We start from the raw sequence: 19,696 nt of genomic DNA on the forward strand, positions 1-19,696 counted from the left end.
ATCATTTAAAAAAACTATAATCACGTGAAATGACACGTGGTTTCTGGACACATGCATGACATTTCACATGACTTTTCCCCGTGAATAAATCACATGTGAAAAATAAAACTTGGGAAAAATAAACAGGTGAGTTAGATACGTCGTTTTCGGACATGTGTGAAGTTTCACATGTATTTTTCATATGTTCATTTTTCTCAGCACCCAGACACATGTGGTTTCCCAACATTTCACATGTGATATTATACATTTCACGTGTGTTTTTGTAACTGGCGGGACCCCGGTCTCCCACGGAAGAAGCCAACATCTTGACCGTTCAACCAAGAGGCTACTGCAACATATTAACACCACCTTTTCACATGTGAGTAGAACACTATTTCACCACCACATGTGAACTTGCGATTCCAGATGTGAAAATTGTATTTTCACATATGAATCGTTTTGACACGTGAAATTGCAATTACACTTGTGAAAGTGAGATTTTCTCATGTGAAGTTTTACATGTGAAACCGCAAAAATTTCACATGTGCAACTGCAATTTACATGTGAGGTAAAAATATGTTTTAATTCACACTGAAAAAGTGGTGTTAACATGTGAACTCTAAATGTAATACATGTGAAAATGTGGTTTCATGTGTGAAATTTAAGCTCAACACATTTAACATGTTTTTTTGTTTATTGTTGTAAGGGTAGCTAGACAGGAAAAAGTTACTTTATTCAACCACTTTACAAGCTAGCTAACTCTTACACAGAAATGTAACACTTTTTTCTAAGAGCGTAATCTGCTCTGAGATCGAGGGTGCTGTCCTGTCCACGAATCCATTCTGAATAATGGGTCGGGACTCGGCAACAGCTCAGGTGAACGCTGTCCACGAATCCATTCTGAATAATGGGTCGGGACTCGGCAACAGCTCAGGTGAACGCTGTCCACTCTGCACTGGTGCTGAAATGACAACGGGCTCTTTTCACTCGACTGTGAACTGAATGAGGGCGAGTTCCCTTGGGCGGGAAAGCATGCTTCGAAATATTTAATGCTGTTCAAATTGCTGTATAACACCTAGCAAAGCAGTTCATAAGTAGAGCCATCATGACACCCGAACGCTGCACTCAAGTAAACCCATTTTTACCTTAAATAAATAATGAACTAGAGACGTTTGCGACTGAGGAGGCCATTTTAAAACATTTTGAAGAAATGAATACATAAGGCTTATGTCACATCCATAAAGCTACTGATGCAGTACTTTCATAAATCTGGTGTTTTACCTGGTGTCTCTCTACAACTCAGACCAATGCGTTTTCTCTCACCGTTCAAGATGAGTTCCCAAATCAAAACAAACCATCCCCTCCCATCCTTCTCTGACAGTACCCCATGGAACGCTTTGGACGATCACAGATCCATACAGTAGCAGGTGAAGGATCCTCCACAGTGTCAGTTGAATATGAATGTAGCAGCATGTTCTGTCCCGCCCTCATTGATGAACCAGTTGCATGCATTAGCATTCCAAATAAGCTTTCAAAATCAAAGTAGCAATCCGTCTTGACTATATAAACATTTTGTATTTTCCATTCCTGACAATCAAATACTGTTGTGTCAACAAAGTTACAAAACTTACTTTCTTTCTACAGTATACGGTATAGCCTTGAGCCATCATTGACTAAATGCATCACGTGCTGTGGTGGGCCAAATAGACAATAATAACTTGATACCGTCTTCTCCGTGGCCGTTTTTTTGACAATGAAGTCAATATTGTGGATTAATCAACCGTTATTAGAAACCGAAATAACACAATTTATCTGCCACGGTCTATTGGCCTGGCTATGTGACGGTTCTATTGGCTACAAAACGTCCGAACGTACATCTTCAAAAAGCTGGAATTTTAATGTTAATGTAGCAACCTACCAACTCCCCTGCGATTCCCCGTGCTATGAACGACAATTCGTCAATGTTCTTTTGCATTTTTCTTTTTGCACATTTAAGAGGTTTAATTGTTGCTCATTTGTCATGCTGTGTGTAAATGTCTATTCATGTAGAGCAGGCCTATATGACTGTATTAACAACAATGATATTAAATAAATAACAACAGCAATTGAAACATCTAGCAATACTTGCTTTATAAAGGAGACCAACAAATAGAACCTGTTATTTGACTATTCGGAACAAGCCTCCCACATACCTTAACTTCAGGCTGGCTCATCCGACGGCAGCGAGAGGCAGATATGAAAACATTCAATCGAAGAGGAAAAAGGAAGAAACGTCATTGGTTTATTAGCCTATTCCTGGGAACGGTTTCTGACCCATTCGGTTTCAAGCGGTGTTGCCTCGGTGGCACGTTGGATCTCCTCCGCCTTGGACATGGTTAGATAAGGGATCCTATACACTGATTTAGTCCGCCTACCATGTTACCCGCCCACTTTACTGAAAATAATCAACAATTATGTATATTGTGAATGCACACGGTTTTCTGCTCCGGGGTCTTCCCCCGTCCGCTGTCTGTGAGAAGGGCGGCGCGACTGGTAGCTGCGCAGGTGGATCCGTAGCGCGGCAGGCAGCTTCATCGCCCGGCTTCACGTTAAGGCGTTTAACCCTTACATTACAGGACTAAGGACATGCAATCTTATTCGCCACAATACACCATGTTGTTTGCCACAAAAATAGCGCCACATGGAATACTAATTCCCTCCCAATTCATCCAGACAGATATAATGTAACTGCACTGAATTCTATCATCTTAACCCCCCTCATTCTCGTCGTGCTTTGTTGTCATGTGTGCACTTCGCCATATGGGTAAGGTTATGATGATGTGCAGTTCATTCAAGGCATTTGGTCTTGAGAGACAAGCAACACAAGCAAGTAATTCAGATACATTATTTATTATTCAGAGATATACAGTACAAGTGATATAGTTTGAATGTAAAAACAATATTTAAAAAAACTATAAATAAAAACATGAAACTGATTTGTATTGAGTGCAGTCAGTGTCAGGAGGATGTAGGAGGAAGTCATGTCCTAGCCTGGTCCCAGATTTGGTTGTGCTGTCTTGCCAACTCCTAATGCCATTGTCATGCCAAACATGGCTATACAGCACAAACAGATCCGGGACCAGGCTAATCATGTCCTAGTTCTAGTGCAGGATGCAGGAGTCAGAGGTTAGGGGTCGTGTCCTAGTGCAGAGTCTTGAGTCTGTAGCGGACCTCCAGGTCTCCGTCGGGCTGGAGCATCCCGAAACCATAGCGACTGGGATTGACCGGAGGGACGATGGCGGTTGGGTCACACAGCTCCAGGTCTAGCCGGGAGAGGACCATGAACACAAACCTGAGAATCACATAGAAGGAGAGTAAGGTTAGTTAAGTCAATCCTCTTGACCCCCATTGGGAGTATAGGACGTCTAGCATGGCTCTGGAGGCACGAAGAACACTAGCTAGCAGAAAAATAATGACAGGTGACCTCATATTATATAACTGTCTGTAACAATATCAATAACCCAGCATGCATTGAAAGGGTTAAAGAATAATGTACACAATGCCTGCAGAAATACATCTGGATGTAGTCGGCCATGTAATACACTATTTGCATATCACACATATGGTAAAGCCTAGAGGTTGCGAGCACATACTGTATGTGCACAGCTGTTCCACCATCTTCCCATATTATCATCTGGCCTCTTACTCTCACTGTGGATAACTAGGATTTTACCTTTGAACGACAGATATCCGGCACAGAAAGACACGTACATTTGTAATGTGATTTTCTTCAAGGACCCTCTACCCCTCTACTGCTGTACATACAGTACATACCAGATGAGGCTAGTGTTAACCTAGTTAAGGGCTTTATGATCAGTTGACGATTGGAATCAGGTGTGCTAGCTCTAGAAGAGTTCAAATACATGGAGTGGCTGGGCGCCCCCGAGGCAAGGTTTGAAAACCACTGCCTTAGGCTATGTTTGTAGCGTGTAGTATATCACATGAACAACTAAGAAAATCCACTTCTCAGATCATCACTTTATCTATATTGATCGTTCTGTCTGCTTAGCTGTTCTGTTGTATGGTATCTCTATTGAGTTAAAATGTTGGCTTGAATTATTGAAATGGCCGTTAACGACTGTGAGTGTGTGCTACAGTAATGGTACATGTCTCAGAGGACAGGCTCATTGTAATGGCTGGAATGGAATCAATGGAACGGAGTCCAACAGGGGTTTTCATGTGTTTGATGTGCTTGGTACCATTCCATTGTTTCCATTCCAGCCATGGCAATAAGCCCATCCTCCTATAGCTCCTCCCACCAGGAGATGTTTGAAAGCAACTGGCCTAAGGCAGGGATCTTCAGGTGATTGTAAATGCCTCATGAATCATTAATACCTTGCTAATTAACTGATTCATTGGGGGAAACTATGTATGAACAACGTTGGGTGGTTTAGATGTACTTAGGTGAAAGGTAGCCTAATTGTGCTGTCTTGCCAACTCCTATGGTCATTGTCACGTGACAATAACAACAGAAGTTAGCAAGACAACACAAACATAAGTGGGACCAGGCTATGTGTGAGGGAAAACAGGTGGAGAATGTCATATCACACTCACTGTTTGATGCCACTGACTGCAAAGTTTCTCCCTACACACATGTTGTTGCCTGCACCCCATGGCATGGTGTAATACTTTAGTCTCTCCCCGCCCTTATAGAACTTCTTCTTTTCTGTCCCGTCTGCATTTAGGAAGCGGTCATATTGAAATGTCTGTAAAGCAGAGAAGAAGAAAAAACTCAAGTTATTGTGATAGATAGATGCCACAGTACATTAAGTAGCTCCAGTGATGCTGCATACAAACACACACACACACACACACACACACACACACACACACACACACACACACACACACACACACACACACACATTACAGCCTTTAACCAGCTAATCCCCATGGGATCTCCTTTCTTAGCCCTTTAACCTTTCCATCATGTAATCCTGGTGCCATTTAAACACTGCGCAGTACAACACTGTGTATGAGACACGCACTCACACCAGATGAGGCTGGTGGAAGGAGGTATAGAAGGACGGGCTCTTTGTAATGGCTGGAATGGATTAAATGGAACAGTATCAAACACATACGGAAACCACATGTTTGACTCTGTTCTGTCGATTCCATTCCAGCCATTACATTACAATGAGCCCTCCTATAGCGCCATTCTATTTAAATCATTCTATTTGAGTCATTCTATTCAAATCATTCCATTAGAGTCGTTCTATTTGAGTCATTGTATTAGAGTCATTGTATTAGAGTCGTTATATTAGAGTCGTTCTATTAGAGTCGTTCTATTAAAGTCATTCTATTAGAGTCATTCTATTTGAGTCATTCTATTTGAGTCATTCTATTTGAGTCATTGTATTTGAGTCATTGTATTTGAGTCATTCTATTTGAGTCATTGTATTTGAGTCATTCTATTTGAGTCATTGTATTTGAGTCATTCTATTTGAGTCATTGTATTTGAGGCATTCTATTAGTCATTCTATTTGAGTCATTGTATTTGAGTCATTCTATTAGAGACATTCTATTTGAGTCATTCTATTAGAGTCATTGTATTAGAGTCATTGTATTAGAGTCATTCTATTAGAGTCATTCTATTAGAGTCATTCTATTAGTCATTGTATTAGCTCAGCAGACAAAGCCTGATTCAGTAGTACTATACTCAGTACTCAGTACTCAGTACTATACTCAGAAACACTTTCCCCCTCACCATGTTTGTGTATTTTTTAAATATTTTTTTCTTTTATTTAACCTTTATTTAACAAGGCAAGTCAGTTAAGAAAAACATATTATTTTCCAATGAGAGTATTTACTTAATTCAACAGATTGCTGTAATGTATTGTATTGAGAGGTTGTTTCAAGTTTTAATGTCACATGCACAAGTACAATGAAATGCCTGTCTTGCAAGCTCCAAACTCAACAATGCAGTAATCAATATCAATAGCTAGTTTCCATCCATTTGGCGACAGATTTTCATGCCAAGGATCATTTAGCTATTTGATTAGGAATTTGGAAGTATAAAAAATATATATAAAACAACTTTTGGCCCATACAAACACATTGAATAACAGATTCACCACATGGAACAATAGATAGTCCCCCAAAAAACGATCTAAAGGAAGTTTGTTCTGAAGTGTCTGTCCTATAGAGTGCATTCAGAAAGTACTCAAACCCCTTGACTTTTTCAACATTTTGTTACGTTACAGCCTTATTCTAAAATTGATTAAATTAAATGTTTTCCACATCAATCGACACACAATACCCCATAATAACAAAGCGAAAACAGCTTTAAAAAAAAAAAATGTTTGCAAATGTATTAAAGATTAAAAATAGAAATAACTTGTTGACATAAGTATTCAGACCCTTTGCTACGAGACTCGAAATTGAGCTCAGTTACATCCTGTTTCCATTGATCATCCTTGAGATGTTTCTACAACCTGATTGGAGTCCACCTGTTGTAAATTCAATTGATTGGACATGATTTGGAAAGGCACACACCTGTCTATATAAGGTCCCACAGTTGACAGTGCATGTCAGTGCAAAAACCAAGTCATGAGGTCGAATGAATTGTCCGTAGAGCTCCGAGACAGGACTGTGTCTAGGCACAGATCTATGGAAGGGTACCAAAACATTTCTGCGGTATTGAAGGTCCCTAAGAACACAGTGACCTCCATCATTCTTACATGGAAGAAGTTTGGAACCACCAAGACTATTCCTAGAGCTGGCTGCCCGGCCAAACTGAGCAATCGGGGGAGAAGGGCCTTGGTCAGGGAGGTGACCAAGAACCCGATGGTCACTCTGACAGAGCTCCAGAGCTCCTCTGTGGAGATGAGAGAACCTTCCAGAAGGACAACCATCTCTGCAGTACTCCACCAATCAGGCCTTTATGGTAGAGTGGCCAGACGGAAGCCACTACTCAGTAAAAGGCAGATGACAACCCTCTTGGAGTTTGCCAAAAGGCACCTAAAGGACAAGATTCTCTGGTCAGATGATTTCCATGATTGAACTCTTTGGCTTGAATGCCAAGCGTCACGTCTGGAGGAAACCTGGCACCATCTCTACGGTGAAGCATGGTGGTGACAGCATCATGCTATGGGGATGTTTTTCAGTGGCAGAGACTGGGAGACTAGTCAGGATCGATGGAAAGATGAACGGAGAAAAGTACAGAGAGATCCTTGAGGGCTTCAGACTGGGGCGAAGGTTCACCTTCCATCAGGACAACGACCTTAAGTACACAGCCAAGTCAACGCAGGAGTGGCTTTGGGACAAGTCTCTAAATGTCCTTGAATGGCCCAGCCAGAGCCCGGAAATGAACATCTCTGGAGAGGCCTGAAAATAGCTGTGCAGCGACGCTCCCCATCCAACCTGATAGAGCTTGAGAGGATCTGCAGAGAAGAATGGGAGAAACTCCCCAAATACAGATGTGCCAAGCTTGTAGCATCATACGCAAGAAGACTCTGGGCTATAATCGCTGCAAAAGGTGTTTCAACAAAGTACTGAGTAAACGGTCTGAATACTTATGTAAATGTAATATTCCCGTTTGTTTTGTTGCATAACTTGTTTTTGCTTTGTCATTATGGGGTATTTTGTATAGATTGATGAGGGAAAAACTATTGAATCCATTTCTGAATAAGGCTGTAACATAACAAATGGCTTCCTGCCATCCAGGACCTCTATACCTGTTGGCATTTATAAAATTGTACCGTAACTTCCTGTTTCCATTACAGCCGTCTTGATTTTTTAAATGTGTTTGCTCGCATGAAAACTTTGGATGGAAACGTAGTTCGTGTAGAACTAAAAATTTCAAGGTCGAACAAAATCACACAATAAATAAAAATAAGAAATAAGAATAACAGGAGAAAGTAAGTAAGCGTCAGTTCCTCTACCATATTGACAATGTGCAGGGATTCTGGAGTGATAAGAGGTAGATATGTATAGGGGTAAGGTGACTAGGCAACAGGATTTCTCAGGATAACAGGATAATAAACAGAGCAGCAGCATCCTAAATGATGAATGTATGTGAGTGTGTGTGTGTGTAGAGTCAGTATAAATGTGTGTGCATGTTATGTTTGTGTTGGAGTGTCAGTGTCAGTGTGCTTGAGTGTATATATTCCTGTGAGTGTGCATAGAGACAGTGCAAAAATAGAAATACAATGGTCAATTCAGATAGTCTGTGTGGCCATTTTGTTTAGCTAACTATCAGTCTTATGGCTTGGGATAGAAGCTGTTCAGGAGCCTGTTGGTGTCAGACTTCCTCTGCAGAAGCAGAGAGAACAGTCTATGGCTTGTAGGCACACATTCGTAAAAGCTTTTGTCCTAGGTGCTGGATTAGACTGAACAGTAATCTAAATCTAAAAGACATCTGTACACTGGCAGGTGTTCCATTTATTCAGACATTATTTCAACACCAACTGGGTGTTTGTCAGGTAACAGTATTGTGTTGTATTACCTGTGGATCGTGGTGTATCTGGGGGTCCATCTGAGGGCTGAGGAAGGGGAACATACACACCCTGTCCCCCTGTCTGAGGTCGTATGCCTGTCCACTGGCCAGACGAAGGGTCTTGTCCTGGACCACCTCTCTGGTGATGATGGCAGCAGCAGTCAGACGCAGGGTCTCACTCAGAACACTGTCTGTGATTGGAGGGAGGAACAATACGTATGATGTCAGAGGGGTGGCTGCCGGGTGCATGTGAATAATCCTGTGAATAATCATTCACCATCAATAATCATGATCATTCCCCTTGTCCCAGATCTGTTTGTGTTGTAAAGCCAACTCCAATGGTTGACAGCAGGTCAACATTCACAAGGTTGCAGGGCCAGATGGATTACCAGGACGTGTACTCCGAGCATACGCTGACCAACTGGCAATTGTCTTCACTGACATTTTCAACCTCTCCCTGTCTGAGTCTGTAATACCAACACGTTTCAAGCAGACCACCATAGTCCCTGTGCCCAAGAACACTAAGGTAACCTGCCTAAACAACTACCGACCCATAGCACTCACATCTGTAGCCATGAAGTGCTTTGAAAGGCTGGTCATGGCTCAAATCAACACCATTATCCCAGAAATCCTAGACCCACTCCAATTTGAATACCGCCCCAACAGATCCACAGATGACGCAATCTCTATTGCACTCCACACTGCCCTTTCACACCTGGACAAAAGGAAAACCTATGTGCGAATGCTATTCGTTGCTCAGCGTTCAACACCATACTGCCCTCAAAGAAGCTCATCACTAAGCTAAGGACCCTGGGACTAAACACCTCCCCCTGCAATTAGATCCTGGATTTCCTGACAGGCCACCCCCAGGTGGTAAGGGTAGGTAGCAACACATCCGCCACGCTGATCCTCAACACGAGGGCCACTCAGGGGTGCCTGCTCAGTCCCCTCCTGTACTCCCTGTTCACTCATGACTGCACGGCCAGGCACGACTCCAACACCATCATTAAGTTTGCCAATGACACGACAGTGGTAGACCTGATCACTTTCTTTAGGAGAAAGCCTATTGGGAGGAGGTCAGAGACCTGACTGTGTGGCGCCAGGACAACAACCTCTCCCTCAACGTGATCAAGACAAAGGAGATTATTGTGGACTACAGAAAAAGGAGGACCGAGCACGCCCCCGTTCGAATCTACGGGGCTGTAGTGGAGCAGGTTGAGAGCTTCAAGTTCCTTGGTGTCCACATCACCAACAAACTAACATGATCCAAGCACACCTAGACAGTCGTAAAGAGGGCACAACAAAACCTATTCCCCCTCAGGAGACTGAAAATATTTGGCATGGGTCCTCAGATCCTCAAAAGGTTCTACAGCTACACCATCGAGAGCATCCTGGTGGGTTGCATCACTGCCTGGTATGGCAACTGCTCGGCCTCCGACCACAAGGCACTACAGAGGGTAGTGCATACGGCCCAGTACATCCTGCCATCCTCTATACCAGGAGGTGTCAGAGCAAGGCTCTAAGATTTGTCAAAGACTCCAGCCACCCTAGTCATAGGCTGTTCTCTCTGCTACAGCACGGCAAGTGGTACCGGAGCGCCAAGTCTAGGTCCAAGATGCTTCTAAACAGCTTTTACCCCTAAGCCATAAGACTCCTGAACATCTAATCAAATGGCTACCCAGACTATTTTCAGTACCCCCCCCCCCCCCCCCTTTTACGCTGCTGCTACTCTCTGTTATTATTTATGCATAGTCACCTTAATAACTCTACCTACATAACTCTACTCTACCTACTCTACCTACAATAACTCTACCTTTGGCATGTGCCAAATAACATTTGATTTGATTTGAACAACCATAGGCGTTATATAGCACAAACTGATCTGCCACCAGACTACACAATCATAAAACTATAGGTATGTCCTTCTGGAATGCTATGGATCACAAGAATATGTTCTAATATCACCCTGTGGCAAGCAAACTTTAACCTTATTCAACCATAGCAACAAAAAAAAATATTTATCAATCTTTACTCATTCAGCTCTCTGAATCTTCCCTTTTTTCACTTTGTTATTCCACACAGTTCACACGAGCTTCAGTTCAATATTTCACTGTATGTCTTTGGCTGGACAGGCAGAGCCTTGAGAGCCCTGAGGTGGAAGAGAGAGTGAGTGAGTAATAGAGGAGGTTGCTTGAGCTCTTACCGAACACAGGTGTGTTGTGGTGCTCCAGTGTCTCCAGAGGGTGTCGCTGTAGAGAGCAGTCCTCCTGTAGACGCAGGCCTCTGATCTCCTTCCTCACAGCTCTCATGGCCTCGGGGTGCGTGAGCAGGAAACTCAGAAGCCAGAAGGCAGCAGGCCCAGCGTTACCCTGGAATGAAACAACACAACATAGACTCACAGTCAGTTCAGAAATGGTTTTGCAGTTCCAGAGTACGTAGTCAAAGACAGTGAACGCATTACCGAGCATGGAGAGGTAGATACCTTGCAGTTATAGACAAATCCACAACAGGTACTGTACAGTGTGAAGACGCTGCAAGAAGCCCCCAGGGGAAAATGGAAGAAGGTTTAGATACATCTAAATCTCTCTTTTTTTCTCTTTCTTTCAGTCTCACGTTACTTTTATTTTCTCTTTTTTTTTATCCCACCCTGCATCATGATACTGCTGTACTGTACTGTAGTGATCTGAGGAGCAGTGAGGAGCCATCAGAGCTGTCAGGGCTGTGTAGACAGGGCGTAGACATCTGTCTGAACCTGTCAGCCAGTAATTGCTGTGGGCTCAGGGAGCTTCTCTCCTCACCCCCTTGCAGGCCAGGTCTTCACCGATCGACTGACAACCAGGGCTAATACAAGATGAAGACCAGGTCCAATGGATCTCTGGTTGACTCACTGGCCTGTCCCGTCACAGATCCGTTACGACAGACACTAGGCTACACAAACTGTGTGAGGCTTCATCTCTTGTTGTCCCAGTTTGCTGTAGGGGTTACAGTCAAAGTGTTGCAGTAGAAATAGTCATTTCAAATGCTGCACGTTCTTACCAACACTGTATAGTGTTGTTATCAGATTGAGACACTTTGAATTGCCATTGAATTCACTATTAGTACACGGTAAGGAACTTTACCTCCTCCTCCACTCCTCTGAGTGTGTATTCGTACACTCTGTATTGGTGTAGTTGTGTTGAAAGCAAAGCCGCAGTCAGGTGTGTGATGGACTGAATGTGACACAGGCTCCCTGGGGTCCATCATAGGCATATTGACATTGGACTGGAGCCTCACTGACAGGCTGGTTCAGAGATTCACTGGACTGTGGAACTGCCTCCACCCCAATCCCCAACAACACACACAGAGCCAGAAACATCAAGTTCTCATAACTTTCTTGCAATATCTAGCGATTGTGCCTGTTGTATGAGAGTTTGTTGTACGTAGACAGCATGGAACTGCATTTGGAATGTTTGACTTCAGTGACATCTCTGATTCACTCAGTATTGTATTGTTACTGAGGAAGCCTACAGTACCTCTGTACGACTGGTGGTGACAGAGACAACAACCAGAAGATATTCTTCGTGGCACTTCCTTATACTTAGCCTCAGTTCTAATATGTTTCAGTGGTGATTGGTTCTGTCTGATTGTCTGTGACTGGAACAGTGAGTCTCTGTTCCAGAAAATACATTAATAAGCAGGGAACAGTGATGCTAAGGGACTAGCTGTCCTCTCCTATCCCAGCCTGGCAGGTGAGCCAAGGTCCCCAGAGGGAGAGGCTCCATCTCGGCGAAGGACTCTCTACCCGCTCCCCTGGTCTGATTGTGCCGACTAGGCCTCCAGTGCTCCAGGCTGAAAGTAGCAGCCAAAGTCCCAGAGGGAGCAGAGAAGGCCTGGTACAGATGACACCTGTGGCTCTATTACTTTCTGAGGCTGGTGGTGAAGGCAGGTACCAGACAGACAGACATTACACTAGCTCCCCCATCTGGCCACACAGTGCAACAGCAGCTCATTCATAACAATTTGTTGGGATTGGTTTGTGACAGGAAGCCACAAGGAGCCTGCTATTAAACCGCCTCTGGAGCTCATAAATATAGAGTTAGATAATGCTTCATTGCTGTGATCTATATTGGATTTTGACATCAATATTCATTGATGTCTATTGCAGATGATACATCTAAATCAGTGGAGGCTGCTTATTAAGGGAGGACTGCTCATGATAATGGCCGGACTGGAGAAATGGAATGGCATTTTTATGGAGAGGTCGAATTATTGCTACAACATGTTACCTCAGAGAATTAAATGAATTTTCAAGTAATCTATTTCATGTATTTGATAGCATACCACTTCCTTCTAAATCATCCTACAATTTGTGTACTGTAGACCTAACGTTTGATCTAATTCTGAAATTAGACAGGTTGGTTTGGGCGACCCGCCAACTCTTCTTTTTTCAATAATGTTCTGGAATGTGTGGACCCATTGTCCCAGATCAGTTTACACAGAACTCCAAACAAGCCCAGGTGCCATGAAAACACATTCATAGAAACTCATGTCACATTCCTAACAATCATTACTTCTCACATAATGACATAACAAGTCAACTGTGCCAACAAGGAAGTCATGAGTCACTGGGAGAGAAGAATCCTGTGAACTTATTCATGCCAGGGCCACAGGTCTCAAAGAGGACACAGGAAGAGAAGGTATGAGAGTGACATCCAGGTGTGGCAGAACACTGTGAAAGCATTGGTCTTGGTTCTCTGTAATGTTGTGTGTGTGTGTGTGTGTGTGTGTGTGTGTGTGTGTGTGTGTGTGTGTGTGTGTGTGTGTGTGTGTGTGTGTGTGTGTGTGTGTGTGTGCATGCTCTTGCATTCTCTTACATGCTCTTGCATCTGTGCGTGTGAGTGTGTTCTTGTCTTTCCCACTCACCTGGGTGACCCAGAGCTGAAGCAGCATGGCTCGTCTCTGCATCTCCGTGTCCACTCCTTCCGTCTGTAGATGGCTGAGGTAACTCTGCTGCCAGGAGCTGCTCTCTGACCCCTTTCCTCTGCTCAGCCACGCTGGGGACAGCAGCTCCCACAGTCTCTCCTGGGACAGGCTTGCTGTCCTCTTCTCCTCTAGCAACATAGAGAGAGAGACAGGTTAGAGAGGAAAGATCACCCAGAGAGAGACAGGTACACTCTTAGAAAAAAGGGTTCAAAAGGGTTCTTCAGCTGTCCCCATAGGAGAACCCTTTTTGATTCCAGTTAGAACCCTTTTTGGTTCCAGGTAGAACTCTTTAGGGTTCCATGTAGAACCCTCTGTGGAAAGGGTTTTACATGGAACCCAAAAGGCTTCTACCTGGAACTAAACGGGTTCTACCTGGAACCATAAAGGTTATTCAAAGGGTTATCCTATGGGGGCAGCCGAAGAACCCTTTTAGGTTCTAGATAGCACCAGAGTGACAGGTACACCGAGACACAGGCACACACAGAGACATGCACACGAACACAGAGAGACAGGTACAGAGAGACAGAAACGTATTGTATGAATAGATCCATTCCGTATTGATATAAGTGACGTACGACCACGTGCATTAGATGAAACTCGGTGTACGTGTAAATGTACCTTGCTTGAGGGTTGAACGAGCCAGTTTGGCGAGGAGACCATCAAACGTGCGGAACTCTTTGTAGACAGTAGCGAGTGCGGTGACGTCGTTGCTATTCTCTGCACCGAACAGTGTGAGATACCCAGCCCTACGAGGACAGAAAAAAGCATTAACTCTAGGGTAAGAGTACGTCGTCCCTCTTGTGTAAGAGTTATGCAATTTTCTCCAGGTGTGATACTGTAATTTGAGCCTAAATCCACCCCTGGGCCAGTGACCCAGAGAAATGTCTGATGTAACCTGAAGAGCAGGATGACTGTTAAACACACAAACAGTAGCTTGCCAGTCCAGACAGAATTTGGTTCTGGGTTCTGGCTCTTACCTGAAGAGCAAGCTGTAACAGAGGCTGAAGAGGCCATCCTGCCTCCAGTCTGCTGGGCTACAGCTCCTCTCCTCATCCCGTAGCAGTGTCTGGAGGTGGAGGTGCATGGTGCTGCTTAATCTGGCCAGGCTAGGGCCCTGGAAGTGCCTGGACAGGGATTTTATGGAGAGGTCGAATTATTGCTACAACATGTTACCTCAGAGAATTAAATGAATTTTCAAGTAATCTATTCTGGTGGAAAATTATGTCTCATTACAATACCATATACAGTAATAGAAAAGAATAGAATAGAAACGGTATGGTCCTTGACAAGGACAGGTAGATGCAGCGGAATTGGATTAAGATGGCGTGTGTGGACAGGTGTGGATGTGTGTGAGGTCAGGCGTGAGGTCATGTGGATACAGGTCTAGAACACCTACTGTTCCATCCAGGCCCTCTCTGTGTCTGGGTTGTGATTGGGTAGTCTCAGGCTGAAGATCTTTTGCATCAGGACCTGGGCGTAGCGACTGAAGTCCAGAGAGACTGTGTCATCGAGGACCGCGTCATAGGAGTTAGGATCCAGCAGCACAGTGATGTAACGACCACAAACACGCACCTGGGAGACAAAAACGTTAAAGCCACGGCCATGTCTGTACACGTCTGTCGTAGTCACAATGCACATTACAAGTGTTTGAGATTGTTTGAGAAAGCAAAATGAGTAGTGAGTAGGAGATGCACATAGCACTACCCTACAAAGACGAAAGAAGCTTTTGAAAAATAACCTATCCATGTTCACAGCAACCCTTGCTCAGTAACAAAGATATAAAGAATGTGTTGAAGATTGATGAGGTACTCAGGTACAGATACAGTATAGGATTGGCTGCTAGAATCTTGACTTAGAACCAAAGAAATTGATCATATTACTCCAGTGCTAGCCTCTCTACACTGGCTTCCTGTTAAAGCAAGGGCTGATTTCAAGGTTTAACTGCTAACCTACAAAGCATTACATGGGCTTGCTCCTACCTATCTTTCCGATTTGGTCCTGCCGTCCATGCCTACACGTACGCTACGGTCACAAGACACAGGCCTCCTTACTGTCCCTAGAATTTCTAAGCAAACAGCTGGAGGCAGGGCTTTCTCCTACAGAGCTCCATTTTTATGGAATGGTCTGCCTATCCATGTGAGAGACGCAGACTCTTTCTCAACATTTAAGTCTTTATTGAAGAATCATCTCTACAGTAGGTCCTATGATTGAGTGTAGTCTGGCCCAGGAGTGTGAAGGTGACGGAAAGGCACTGGAGCAACGAACCGCCCTTGCTGTCTCGGCCCTTGCCTGGCCGGTTCCCCTCTCTGCACTGGGATTCTCTGCCTCTAACCCTATTACAGGGGCTGAGTCACTGGCTTACTGGTGCTCTTCCATGCCGTTCCTAGGAGGGGTGCGTCACTTGAGTGGGTTGAGTCACTGACGTGATCTTCCTGTCCGGGTTGGCGCCCCCCCTTGGGTTGTGCCATGGCGGAGATCTTTGTGGGCTATACTCGGCCTTGTCTCAGGATGGAAAGTTGGTGGTTGAAGATATCCCTCTAGTGGTGTAGGTAGCAGTGCTTTGGCAAAGTGGGTGGGGTTATATCCTGCCTGTTTGGCCCTGTCCGGGGGTATCGTTGGACGGGGCCACAGTGTCTCCCGACCCCTCCTGTCTCAGCCTCCAGTATTTATGCTGCAGTAGTATATGTGTCAGGATGGAGTATTTCTCCTGTCTTATCCGGTGTCCTGTGTGAATTTGAATATGCTCTCTCTAATTCTCTCTCTTTTTCTCTCTTTCTCTTTTTCTCTATTTCTTTCTTTCTCTCTATCGGAGGACATGAGCCCTAGGACCATGCCTCAGGACTACCTGGACTGATGACTCCTTGCTGTCCCCAGTACACCTGGCCGTGCTGCTGCTCCATTTTCAACTGTTCTGCCTGTGGCTATGGAACCCTGACCTTTTCACCAGACGTGCTACCTGTCCCAGACCTGCTGTTAACTCTCTAGAGACAGCAGGAGCGGTAGACGTACTCTGAATGATCGGCTATGAAAAGCCAACTGACATTTACTCCTGAGGTGCTGACCTGTTGCACCCTCAACAACCACTATGATTACGTTTATTTGACCCTACTGGCCATCTATGAACGTTTGAACATCTTGGCCATGTTCTGTTATAATCTCCACCCGGCACAGCCAGAAGAGAACTGGCCACCCCTCATAGCCTGGTTCCTCTCTAGGTTTCTTCCTAGGTTCTGGCCTTTCTAGGGAGTTTTTCCCAGCCACCATGCTTTTACACCTGGATTGCTTGCTGTTTGGGGTTTTAGGCTGGGTTTCTGTACAGCACTTTATGACATCAGCTGATGTACGATGGGCTTTATAAATAAATTTGATTGATTGATCTCAATTTGATCACTCTGTTGCAGACAAACTTTCTTGCGATGCAGAATTGTTTTAACTTGTTGTGTATTTGAGGTTTAAAAAGGCTCGTAATTTCCACTTTGAAATGTTGGACTTGTGTTTGTTTCCCTTCGGAAAAATCTATCAACCCCTACAAAATTGTCCATGAATTATAAGTCACACAATTTACATTTCCCGTTGCTGCATGGGATATTTTTCTGCTTTAGCAAACTGGCTTGTACACACAAATGCATCGAGAACTCCTACCGTAAAAATGTCACCATGTTTTTGTTTCATCCGTGTTAGAAACTTTGCAGCATCTTTTCCAAACTCCAGGGCATGACCCAGCCACGGAATGAAGCCTTTGTCTAATGGTGGTTCATTTTTCTGTCTGGTGGAAACAGACGGACAGACAGACAGCAGACAGACAGACAGTTGTCAACCAAGATGAACACTGTTCAATAGAAGGAGTTAAATCACTTCATCTCCCAAACTAAACCAACTGGTTGTAGCGCCACAGTTGGCATAAGGACATGCCCTTAAGCAGTCAACTGTGCGAGCTGATGTGTACAGACATAAAGTAGGCTTGTAATACACTGTGGAAATGGGAAATAGGGCATGATCAATGTGTACCATGTAAGAAATGGTCTGCGTTTGAATGGTCTAGGGAAAGGTTATATGAAGAATTGGATAATCCACGTTAATGGTCTAGCCTGCACTTTCAGCGATGCTGTATGTTCAGTAAGGCATTTTTTACCTTGACATTTTTTTCATTAATTGATTTCTGTATAGAAAGTACATTTCTTTGTAAATTATTAAGTAAACAGTATGTGAGACGTTGGTTAATCTTTTCACCAAAATGTTCAATATCAGAGAGAGAAACTAAATTATAGCACACGACATTGACTTCGTCCTTGAAATATTGTAGGCTTATCCTTTTTTAAACTCAAATAACGTCATTGATTCACAACGTCTTGTTCTACAATCCGAATGAAAAAGAAATATGAAGAACATTTACCTTGAGCGGGAAGAGTAAAGAATGACGAGAGCGAGCAGACCATTGAGCAGTAAAAATATAGTCCATAACATTTTACCCGTTAAAGACAGAGCTTGACAGTGAAATGAGTTCCTCTGGAGCTGTGGGCTTTATTGTCAAGTGGCTGCCCTACAGTAGATCCGAGGTGTGGGTTGGAGATGGGTGGGGTTTGTGACAGGTGTGTGTCATCTTAGATTCTCTCTGTCACAGAACAGACACTGGAGCTCTGCCAACAAGTTTTCTGCATGACAAAAAGGGAACTGAAATTAAAACCTCAAGAAGAGTTTCTCAATCATGATTTTTTTGTACATTTTAACATTTTTTAAGAAGGCTTTGGTCCTTCTCTGCAGTTATTCCTAACAGAAAAGTTCCTTGATTTAAGCATCTCCACACTTTAGTGTGTGAAAAATGGGAATTCAAAGTCCTCTGAGTGTTTCTCAATCATTTTCTTTATGAAATCCCAGTTAGTCCTATAATTATTGGTCTTTGGTCTTTCTATTGCACTTGTTCCTGATAGCGAAACTAGCCAATCTGAAGCATCTCTCCTCTGTTGACTTATTCTGTTGAACAGGCTACATATAGTACATAGTCTCACTCGGTCACCAGAGTAAGAACATTCCACTGGAATGAGAGAACCTAAGTAAATGGACTCTTCTTACTGCTGTAGAGATCTTGTAAAGACATGCCTCCCTTTCTACTCGTCTGTTTACCTCCCCCCTTCCCCCCTCCTCATTTTCAGCAATCAATCTTTGCAGCAAGGATTTCCACTGTCTTGACAACAGAGTTGTTTCCTGTCAGTTATTTCCTGTCTGTTTGACAAATGGATGTTTATTTCGTTCACACCTTGTTGATGATTAAGCTGGCATTGAACACCACACCAACCATCGGCGTTTATTTTTGTCACACGCATGTTGATTAAACTGACATCCCACACAAAATGGAACTAGCACTGTTAAAATTACGCAATAATACATTTCCCCAGAAATGTTTACCACCACAGCTATTCACCATAGAAACGTACCTACAGGTGTAGAATCTTAATTTGAGCCAGTTTGCTACAGCAGGAAAATGATCCTGCAGCAACATGAATGTGAAATAATAATGGACATTTTTTGTAGGGGTTAATACATTTTTCTTAAGGACAAATCAAGTCTGACATTTTAAAGTGGAAATGACAATCGTTAAAAGCTTTTTTAAACCTTGAATACACTACAAGTTTGCATTTCCTGCAATGCAGGAACATTCCAAGAAACAAAATAGTGATCAAATTAAGATGGTTCATCTGTAGTTTCACTTCCCTAGTACACTTGCAGGTTTGTGACAAATTTATATCTGTTTGCATATAGGCCTAATCCTGCTAACTACTCAGCAGTATAAACATGGACACGTCTACTCAACTCAAACACACATATAGATGAGTTTGAATATGTGAAAGCCAACAATATTTACATAGAGTGGGAGAAATCCTCTTTAGACTTCTTGGCTGAGGTTCTGTATTCTGCTGAGTGTACTGTGGTGTGTACTGCGGTATGTACTGTGGTATGTTCTGCCACTGGCATGTGTGCTGGGTGCATTTGTCATGCAGATGTTCCCACATGAAGCATATTCCGTGAGTGTATTCTCCCCTCAGCAGAGGGCTGACTGATAATGGCTGGCTATGTAAGCACATACAGCACTGACATACAGTAGGGCACTGTGAAATGACTTGCTTTTTATCCACATCAATAATTTCCCCAAATCAATATCAGGAAATCAATTACATACGCTGATGAAAAACGTGTGCATGATAAAGACTACTGTATATAGAGGGAAGTAAGGGATTCATAGATAGCCTAAACCTATAGCAAGGCAGGGACTTAGACATGTGA

General features: G+C 43.5%; 2 protein-coding genes across 2 annotated transcripts in view; both read right to left on the bottom strand.

Annotated features, from left to right (window-relative positions):
- The window catches only part of kcnb1 (potassium voltage-gated channel, Shab-related subfamily, member 1), a 72,087-nt gene extending 69,338 nt beyond the window's left edge, over window positions 1-2,749 (bottom strand). The window contains exon 1 of the mRNA XM_055912372.1: window positions 2,172-2,749. The gene's annotated coding sequence lies outside the window, so the exon portion shown is untranslated. The remainder of the gene's footprint in view (window positions 1-2,171) is intronic.
- Window positions 2,750-2,852: 103 nt separating this feature from the next.
- LOC129843829 (prostacyclin synthase-like) lies at window positions 2,853-17,989 on the bottom strand. Its single transcript, XM_055912373.1, has 10 exons — window positions 17,811-17,989; window positions 17,060-17,183; window positions 14,814-14,989; window positions 14,395-14,541; window positions 14,036-14,163; window positions 13,358-13,545; window positions 10,659-10,824; window positions 8,465-8,646; window positions 4,573-4,724; window positions 2,853-3,310 (listed from the first exon to the last, which is right to left on the bottom strand). Exons 1-10 carry the CDS (start codon window positions 17,879-17,881, stop codon window positions 3,160-3,162), a joined length of 1,485 nt encoding a protein of 494 aa, XP_055768348.1. The 5' UTR covers window positions 17,882-17,989; the 3' UTR covers window positions 2,853-3,159.
- Between the last annotated feature and the right edge of the window lie 1,707 nt (window positions 17,990-19,696).

Source organism: Salvelinus fontinalis, chromosome 3, assembly GCF_029448725.1.
Source record: "Salvelinus fontinalis isolate EN_2023a chromosome 3, ASM2944872v1, whole genome shotgun sequence".
In the NCBI taxonomy this organism is placed as follows: domain Eukaryota; kingdom Metazoa; phylum Chordata; class Actinopteri; order Salmoniformes; family Salmonidae; genus Salvelinus; species Salvelinus fontinalis.

Coding starts and splice junctions, on each gene's coding strand:
- LOC129843829 (XM_055912373.1), bottom strand. CDS start 17,881: ATGTTATGGACTATATTTTTACTGCTCAATGGTCTGCTCGCTCTCGTC. Junction 14,164..14,394: donor TGTTACAGCTTGCTCTTCAG/GTAAGAGCCAGA, acceptor CTGTCCTCGTAG/GGCTGGGTATCTCACACTGT. Junction 3,311..4,572: donor GCAGTCAGTGGCATCAAACA/GTGAGTGTGATA, acceptor TGTGATTCTCAG/GTTTGTGTTCATGGTCCTCT.